This window comes from Phasianus colchicus, chromosome 10 (assembly GCF_987193195.1).
Source record: "Phasianus colchicus chromosome 10, bPhaCol1.hap1.1, whole genome shotgun sequence".
In the NCBI taxonomy this organism is placed as follows: domain Eukaryota; kingdom Metazoa; phylum Chordata; class Aves; order Galliformes; family Phasianidae; genus Phasianus; species Phasianus colchicus.
Window position 1 is genome coordinate 3,641,794 of NC_143445.1, and position 9,531 is coordinate 3,651,324.

General features: G+C 48.3%; 1 protein-coding gene across 2 annotated transcripts in view; it reads right to left on the reverse strand.

Annotated features, from left to right (window-relative positions):
- Positions 1–8,547, reverse strand: part of INPP5D (inositol polyphosphate-5-phosphatase D) — a 45,367-nt gene extending 36,820 nt beyond the window's left edge. For both annotated transcript variants that reach the window (XM_031604975.2, XM_031604974.2), the window contains exons 1-2: positions 8,295–8,547; positions 4,277–4,340 (exon numbers count right to left, since the gene is read on the reverse strand). In XM_031604975.2, coding sequence (XP_031460835.2) covers positions 4,277–4,340; positions 8,295–8,428 — 198 coding nt within the window. In that variant the 5' untranslated portion in view covers positions 8,429–8,547. The remainder of the gene's footprint in view (positions 1–4,276; positions 4,341–8,294) is intronic.
- Positions 8,548–9,531: the final 984 nt, after the last annotated feature.

Sequence of the window (9,531 nt, forward strand, 5' to 3'; positions counted from 1 at the left end):
CACAAGGGAGCAGGTGCTGCACGTGCCACAACAGCCACAAACTGCTTCTGACGTTGGTGACAACAGCAGTGACACCAGGAACTGACCTCAGCTCGTGCTCTTATCAGATTGTGCTGGCAGGATGGGCAGCTGTGTGAATGTCTGCTCGCAGAGAGCAGGTTAGTGTGCCGGATGGAGTTTTTACACCGAGCTCCACCCTGCAGGACTCATACACTGAAAGCAGGATAAATTCCCCCCGGAGGCCAGGACAGCCCTGCAAACGGTGATGGAGACCAGCAGCCCTCTCACTGCACATCCTGTCCCTGTCTCAGGCAGAGGACATTGGTCTTTCTGCCATATTTAGCCAACCCAAACACCAACAGAGTGGAAATCCGGACATTTTCCCCAGAATGTGTTTCTAGAGGTGGGTTGGAAGGGAAACCCTTTATCAGCCCTCCTGCTTTCTCGGAGCCCACGCTGCAAGGACAGCAGTAACCTACAGCTTCAGTGTCAGTTGTGTGCAGTGAGTCACCACCTCTGGGCTGCCTCGCACTGCTTGCACTGCACTGCTCGTTTCCTGTTGTACACAGCCTTCTGGCAGAACTGAGAACATTACCAGCAAAGAGGAGGGGGAAAAAAAAAAAAAAGAAAGAAAGAAAAAAAGAAAGCTCGATGATCGCTAGGTGTAAAACTGTGGTGCCAGAGCACCTATCGTTCTCACTGAAGTCAGCAAAAACTACAAGCAAATAGGGTCAGGTCTCCTTTTGCAGCAAGCAGTAAGTCTAAGCACTGCGTAGAAAATCTCTGCAACAACGGTGATTTCTAGCACAGATGTGCACAGAATGCTGAGCTGGCAGCAGAGCAATGAAGATCACATCCATGCACAAAGCAGAGCGCAGGGAGAGGTGAGCAGACCACTGCCAGGGAGCTGGGAAGGTGAAGTGGAAAGAAAGAGACAGGCAGTGACCTTCAAAACAGGGGTGTTTTCCATACTGTCACACAGCCTCTCACACAGTGTGAGAAGACGGCGGCTTGCCATGACTTCTGCTGACATCAAAGTATTCCATGGAAATTGCCAAGCCCTTAAGCAGGCCAAAAAAAAAAAAAAAAGAGAAAAGAAGGGGACCAGAGCTGCTCCTTTAGCTAGCAGGCTGCTCTCCTGCCTTAGCCTGGCATCTCTGGTGCCATCTGTCCACCATCTTTGCCCCAACCTTCCCACCAAGCATTGCAAGGTAAGCGCCTGATCCTGCAGACCTGGCCTCACTGAGTGCCATCATCTGTTGTTACACGTGGGCACAAACCTGGACACAGAAACCTACTTCTTCCTCAGTGACTACAGAGGTACAGAATCAGCTTTAACTACAAGCAGCTTTGAACAGGCAACTGAAAGAGAGGAGATGAATGCTGATGTACACACACGTCTGCTGGACCTAGGAAAGCCAGCAGAGGACACTGTTTAAAATTAATTTTGATAGCCCAATCCTCCTTAATAAATTAGGACTTAATTCCCTGTTAGAAAAAAAGGAAACAGTAGCACTCTCTCTGGTTGAGATGCTAAGATGCCACGGAATTCAGGTTGAGAAGTGATGAGAGTCCCATCAGCACATCAGCTCGATGGATACATGAAGCACTGAGAAGTGTAGGAAAGGTTTACTCTCAGAGAACCCACATGGCAAGAACTGATCACAGATGCCTGGCTTACAGTGACCGAGTTGGGTGTTAGTTTGAACTTGTTATTTCCAAGCTTTCCTTTGCTACTCCTGTACTCTTTGCACAGTTAAGAACAGGCTCACCCAGTTTCCAAACTTCCAACAATTCTGCATTAACTATAAGCAAGGGAAATTCCTATCTGTTCCTACAAAGCACCCCAGAGGTTCATCCCAAAGATGGGCTATGCTAACACAGGGGCAGCATGTTGCCACCCTGACATCCCTGCCCCCAGGCTGCTGTGCTACTGTATGGCTTCTGCTCCCTTCCTGTTTGCGGCCTGGTGAGACACTGCAAGCTAGCAGATAGATCTTGATGACTAATTGTTCTCAGGCTGGGACAAAGATCTCTATTTGCTGTAACAGATCCTCCCTCCCCCTCTTCCCTAAGTAAGCTTTCATTGGCAGGATGCAGGTTGGATTCATCCAAGCCGTGGATCTGTTTGCCTACATTTGGATGTCTCAAGTAATGGAAGGAAGAAACTCAACAGCCCCAGGGAAAGAAGAGAGGGGACAAAAACTCAATGACTGTAACCACATCTGTAGTGTCTATCAGACTGTGACACAGATGTGGCAGGCAAGAGGTGTTCCAGCCCTGGCCATGCTGACTGCTGTAGCAGTGCAGAAAGTTAATGGCAGCTCACACTGCATGTCACAAAATGCTGGAGAGATGTATGCAAATATTTTTTCATCAGTTTGAATGCAAAACCACGCACCTCTGAATGCAAAAACCTGCACCTCCCCTTCTGCCACCTGTACTGAAAAGTGAATTCAACCACGCAAACAATAGCACGGAGCATCACTCCACCAGTGCCAGACCAGGCTCTAATTAAGAAAAAAAACCACTGAAATCTACTCACCAATACCCAGAAAAAGTGAAATAACTTGCAGCTTTAAAGCGGGGAAAAAAAAAACACCACGGAGCAGCAGAGGGAGAGCTGTCATGTCACCAGTGCTGCACGTGTAGCTGTGATTTTACACATCTCCTGAGCCTGCTCTCAGCATGAAAAACGACTGACAGACACCACCTGGATCTGGACAGGAAGGAGCTTCAGGAAAGAGCACTGTGCAAGCAAAAAAGGTCACACTGCACGATTAGAGCCCCTGGTTGGAGCTTGTCTGACTTCAGGATTTAGTATTGCAACTCTCCTGTGCCTTTTGTTATTATTTTAAACCCAGAAAAGAGAAGGATTTAGTGATTGCTGTGTCTATATACTACTTGGTCTGGTTCAGTAGGATTTCATTTTTAATGGACTTTTTGCAAAATGTTAAACTCTTCCTATTTAGCAGCTTTCACATCCTTACACAGGAGAACCGCTCCTCCAAAATATGGTTCTTTAATATGCACAAAACAGTTTTCGTCTCTTACAGAACTCAGCAGACAAGTAAGCAAAGCTGTCTGGCCCTACAATGTACCAAGAAAAGCAGCCAACAACATGAAATCTGTAAGCCTCAATTACAACCCAAGTCTCTTGCAGAAGCAGCCAGTGTCTTCCCAACATGAGTTAACAACACCCTTTATTCAGCCTGCTCCTGATATTTAACCTAGAGCCCCAGGTAAGCCTGGGTACCAGCACACCTCTGCATCACACACAAGAAAAATCCCTCACAATCAGACCACAAATGCCAAGAGAATCATAAAAATCAGTTTGATTGCATTTGTGGTAGACTGCATTTCCTTAAAAAATCCAGTGGATTTCAGAAAGGTTTCACTCAGAAAGACCCAACGGAGACCTAATATTACTGAGTTCGCTGGCAGTCCAATAATCTCTTCCCAGAAATGATGAGGATATGATTAATTGCAAACAATACCCTACAAAGAATTGTGGAGTGATGAGGAATTGCACGCAATGGAGAAGCCTGAGCTGACTGACAGCAGTTTGATTCAACCTGACTTTGTGCACAGTCACGTTCATCAGCAGCAGAATGAAATCACACCTTCAGCTCATTCATAAACCTTGACCAGCACTTGAGCTGCCCATTGCTACAGCAGAACAAAACACTGATTTCTCACGGCTGCAGCACTTCTGAACAATCATAGGTCTGTCCTGAATAACAAGGCAGACTGGTGCAGATGGGCAGCACAGGTATTTCCATTTCATTCCCTATAAAATCCATGCCCACCTCTCAGGGCTGTAAGAGACCATACCCACCCCTCAGTGTTTCGTGTTCTAGATTGAGAAAACAAGGCCTGAGAGGTGATAAGGAAGGGAAAGTGGCTCGCTTGCAATCCTGCAGCAGAACAGGAATAAAATGGAGATGTGAAACTCCTGCCCTCAGTCCTGGTACCTCCTGTATCCTGAGGCTACAACTCAGTTTGCATTTTCTGAATGTAAGTAAACTGTGTGGCGATTTTGGGATGAAAAGATCCACAATGCACTGACCAGAAGCCAGCTGCAGGGGAAAAGATATTCCCTAAACTGAGGTTTAAAACATGGCAGTGCCACTGGACTGGAGACCAGCGCTGTGCTGGCGTGGGGCATTAGTTTCACTCCCTGTATCCTATTCTCCTAGTGTTAAAACCGTTGTGAAAAACACACAGCAAGTAATACTAAGTGCACCTTCGTGGGACTGAATGATTCACAGCTTACCTGGACAATCAGCTTCTTTTCTTTATCAGGCAGAATGCGGTAGGTATAAACGCAGTTCCGAAACCTGGAACAGATCAGAGGAGATGCTGTTAGATTGCCCCCAGAGGGAATGAATTGCACCATAACACTCCTCCCCATGAGAGGAGATACTGCAAGGTCCCTGGACACATATCATCGTGCAAAAGGGTTTTAAACTTTTCTCACTGTTTCCCTCAAGCCTCCAAACTAACATCAGCTATATCTATTGTTTTGTCCCAGTTACACTCAATTAGATTTTTATTTAAGGGAGGATAGAAGAGGCTTTTACCCAGCAAAGTGCCACATCAATGTGCAAGAGCCCAAGGGCAAGGAAGGAAAGCCTCAGCAGTGCTGTAATGTGGTAAGCATGATGTTCCTCAGCAGCTGTTGAGCTCTGGGGAGCTTACAGGAGAAAAGCTGGCTGAAAAATAGACTTTTACCTTTTCTCCAGTGAACAACAGATTGTTCAAACCCTTCAAGCTACCTGCAAAGTGTTCTGTTAAAACACACCATATGGCTTTAAGCCAATGAAGGATGCTAGTTTCAACCCCTTCCTCTCAAAGGAAAACCTGGAATCTGTTATCAGAGCCTCCTTGCCTGTATCAGAGCCACTGCATTACCCTCAGGAGCATCGTGAAATGTGGGCTGAGGTCAGCCCTCCAGCTAGGGAGATCAATGAAACAACCACATCTCTTCTACAATAACATAAATGCACTTTTCAGAATCAATCCAGGCAGGAGAGAGAAAGAGAGACCACCAGGATTGTAGGGAGTCACAAAAAGCAATTGGAAACGAAATTATTCACAAATCTGACTTTTCTTGGATGTTTGGAGGATTTGCTCATGTATCCATATGAACCTCTTTCTAATGGCCAAGAACACAGAACTGCCCACAGAGCTTCAGTAAGCAATGCAATACCATCCCATAGGCACCTGCTCATCCACAGCTGAGGAGCTGCTGTACCAGGGAGCTGGAAGAAGCCATGGACACAATCCTGAGCACCTTAGGACTGCCACAACTCTGCTCATTTCACTGAGCCCAGAGCAGACAGAGCCAGAGGAGGGTATGCCCCCCAGGGAGGTTATAGGTTTTGGTTTTATCTGCCAATGCAGTTCTCTTACCATTTCCTCCTTCTGATACGCAAACAGGGCTAAGCAGAACTGCTCATGCAGCTGATGAGAGAAAACCTTTGTGAGTGGAGACTATGGGACTGATAAACAAACCAGCTTAATGGTGCTTGTGTCAGAGAAGGACCCTCCATGAAAGTTCCCATCACACAGGGTCTTATGAGGCAGCTGGCATAAGGCTTGTCAAGAGATCACAGCTGGAGTAGTAGAAAAGCAAGCCAAGAGCTGCTGGGTAAGATAGGATCAAGGAGAAGCACTTTGTAGGATCAAACACGTGTCCCCTCTAGCAGCCCCCCAGCTTAGTGCATGTGGATGGAGAAGGCTGTGGTGTGTACTTCATTTTCAGCCCTCAGCCTTTGCCTCCTCAGCATCCCAACTGCCAGGCTGCATGGCCCCACTTGCTCTCACATTTCAGGTTCTCCCTAGAAACTGGGTATGAGTTCAGAATTGCCTTATTGCTGCTCAGCCTGGCTGTACGTATGTGCGTGGGGTGGGGTAAATACAACATCTGCCTGAGCTTAAACATGTCCCCACGTACTTTCTGATGTTTGCTCCATCAGCCAGCTAGCAGAAGAAAGGGGACAAGGCTTGTGCTTTCCCTTTCCTCTCCTACTGACCCTCATGCACGGGTGACGATGCACATACTGGAAACATATTGGAACATGTTGGATCCCAACCACAACGAGGTCTGTCTAAGCATCCTATGAGAGATGCCATCCCCTCAGGGTGCTGGAAATGGTACCTCCAAGGAACTGTCCTCCTGGAGGAACCCAAGGCTGCGAGCTCTTCTCTAGAAGCACTGCTGCTGATCCTGCTTTCCCCTCGGCTGAGTTAGCCCATTGCTTCTCCATGAATTGGCAAGACTAACAGTCCGGGCTCAGAGAAAACGAGGAGGAAAGTGCCCTCACTTCTTGCCTTTTATGGGGCAGCGTGACCAGCAGAGAGAGCGGAGGACAGCAGAGCTGGGGGAGGAGCATTCCCTGCTCTCTGCTGAGCTCAGCACTGCTGCTGTCAGTTTTAGAGGAGGCAGGAGGGGTTTTGAAAATGCCCAGCGGATACCCCTCCCTTACTGGTCCATATCTACACAAGCCCTATTTTCCCAAAGCAGCTCTTCAAGAAAATCACTACTTCGATCTATAATATAACAATCATGATTTTGCTGGATGCTAACAGATCTGTACAACGTGACTCTTCTTTTTCCAGTTACATTTCATTTTGTTTTCCTTACCTATGCACAGTGACTTTCAACCTAATCCCCTTTTTGTGACAGCCTCCCATTCCAACCTCTTTCTCTCACTTTGCCTCCAGCCTCTCCATTCTTCAGGCAGGAGTGACCGAAGCACTGCCAACACCTTCCAGTCAACAACACAGCTGAAACCCACACATCTCCGAGGAATTTTCCAGCTTCAGGAAAGCTGTGTGCTTTGTCAGGATGAAATTCAGAGGGAAAGACTTATTCACTGCCTTTAACCCTTTCTGTCCACAAATCAACTGCAGGCCAGAGTCAGCTGAAAGGATGTTACTTATGCTGACAGCAGCCTGTGGGCTGTTTCTCGGATGCTGAGCTGCTGCTGATAGACCCGGCTGCTCTTGGCTGACAAAGCTGGGTGCTCCCTGTTTCTTTAATCAAACCATTCATGTTGGCCACCTCAGAATGGATTTAAAAACATAACCTTTGGCTCCCGGCTCAGAAAATCCTGGTCATTATATTGTTCCTATTTCCTGATCCCATGTCTCTCAAGCCACAAAGGCTTTCAAAGTTGGCTGCAAAAACATTTACAATGGAAAAACTTATGCAAATGCACGTTAGCAGACATTTTTACAGCACCTTCCCTTTCTGCAGTCTCCACCACCGCTTTGTTAAGACATCTTTTGTGTGTGTGTGTGTGTGCTAGTTACAAAGCAAAGCATTTGTACAAAAAATGCTGAATGGAAGCGGCTGTCTATTCCAGTAAAATGTTCCCTGGGTGGCAATTTGTGCCCTCAGCCCTTGTCAGAACGCCCATGTACATGGAGAAGCTGCCCAGCCCCATGCCTTCTGCCAGAGACAGCCCTCGGCAGCAGCATGTGGTGTCACCAGAAGCCTGACCCCAGTGACAAGCAGTTAGACCAGGGTTATAAACAGCAGCACAAGGATCTGACAGGCAGAACAGGGTCTCACAGAGGCTCCTGTGGTCTCTCCAAAGCAGAGAGTGACTGCCTTATCCTCTGCAATGCTAAGTTCAGTCCTCAGACTTTGCTTGCTGCCTTCAGCCTCCTCTGGCCCTGCAAACCCAGGGCAGGTGACCCTCTCTGTGGTGCTCAGCCCCAACCCAAACGCAGTGATCAGGGCTGCCAGTGCATCTCTCCTCTCCCTATTTCCTACAGGACAGTATTTACCCCATGAGCCACGTTCCCGGGGCAGGCAGACTCACTGCTGTGCTGAGTGCATCGTGCTCTGCTCCACAGATTCACACCATTTGCTGAATGGGACTGTGCAGGGTCCTGGGTTAAACACACACTGAACCAGAGCAAGAACTTGTCTCAGAGGTACTGAGCTTTCTGTCATTACATGTAAATACATGACCCAAGGGGCAACCAGGCTCTAAGAAGTCAAGAGGTTCTTTTATCTCAGAGTGCAGCGACGTTACCTTTCACTGTCCTTTTAGATCAGGGGCAAGAGCAGTGCAAAAAGTACAGCAGCAGCAGAGCCTGCGTTTGTTCAGCCAGCTCCCAACCCTACCCTGTGGCCCAGCAGGTGAAAACCAGCCATGCTTTGCTGGGCTGCACCTTCCTAGGAGCACAGTGGCTGTTAGGGTGGATGCAGGGGGTAACCCCTCCATCAGCAGGGACAGAAGTGCCCGCGTGAAGCGCCAGGTTGAAAGTGTACTTACAGCACGCAGAGTGCATACGCCGAAGCAATGGACTCACTGGCCCGCACAAGGAAGCTGCCATCCTTGCCAATTTTGGAGAGCAGGTCTTCGGCTCTGGAGCGAGTGATGTTGCCGTGGTACCAGCACTGATCCATGGCTGCAGCTGGAGGGAACCAGAATGCCAGTACAGGAGCTGCCAGAGCTGCCTCTGTGTCTGTGTGTAACGATCAGGCAGCTCCAGCTCACCAGCTTCCTGTTTCAATAGTACAGAGAGGGAAAGGAAACTCGGCCGCGGAGAACTTCCTCAACTCAAACAGCTCAGAGAGTGAGCATGACACGTTCCTGCAGCCCCTGCTCTCTCTCCGTGCTGCAGCAGAAGCGCCTGGTGAGCCCACATTCCCTGCCTTTCCTTTCATGTCTCTGTATTCTGTATCAAAACCCCACATAGGGGTCCCTCCTGCTCCCCCACTAATTCAGCCCGATGGACATCGGAGGTCCACCTTCCTATTTATGGTCTCCTGCCAGACCCTCTGTGTTTCCATCTTTTTCCTGTCTGTCAGTCCTACCCATAACAGGTCTCCATGGGGAACAAATAAATCCCAGACTGTCTTGAAAACAACTTGTGCATTAGGATCCTTAGCAACGATTGCCTCATTCCTGCATTGTCTGGTCCTCACATCTAGCTAGGGGTTCAGCAAGGGACTTGAAAGACCCAAATAGTAATAATAACGATAGCAATAATAAATTATCCCCATATGCCTCCGTGCACAAAAGCAAAGCAGGATTTGTTTGGGGAGTTATTGACCAAAGCTCCCTATCAGCCACCGTCAGATAGACTTAAAGGTCCTTCCAACTCTAAATCACCAAAGGTGGGACAGAGCAAAGTAATTTTTGGCAACGTGCGTCAGAGAAGAGAACTGGGACTTTCACTTCCCTTTTCTTTGCCTGTACATCTGTCCCTTGTCTAGGATCTGTGCTGCATGCTCACTGCTGCATCTCCAAGGCAAAGCAACAAGGCATGCTGCAACAAGAAACAGCGTGGCTGCAGGAGCACTACTTTCATGGCAACTTTGGTTGCCTCTCCTCCAGCTACTCTGCCTTTGAAGGCAGTGCTTCTGCTCACTCCCATTTGAGCCGTAATCCAAAGCAGCAGCCAAATGGAACTGTCTGTCAGGAGAGTCCCCATGCAAAGCACATACAGCCCTGCACAGCTCCCATGGCCACAGGTGCTGTGGATCACGCACAGCATACAGGAGTG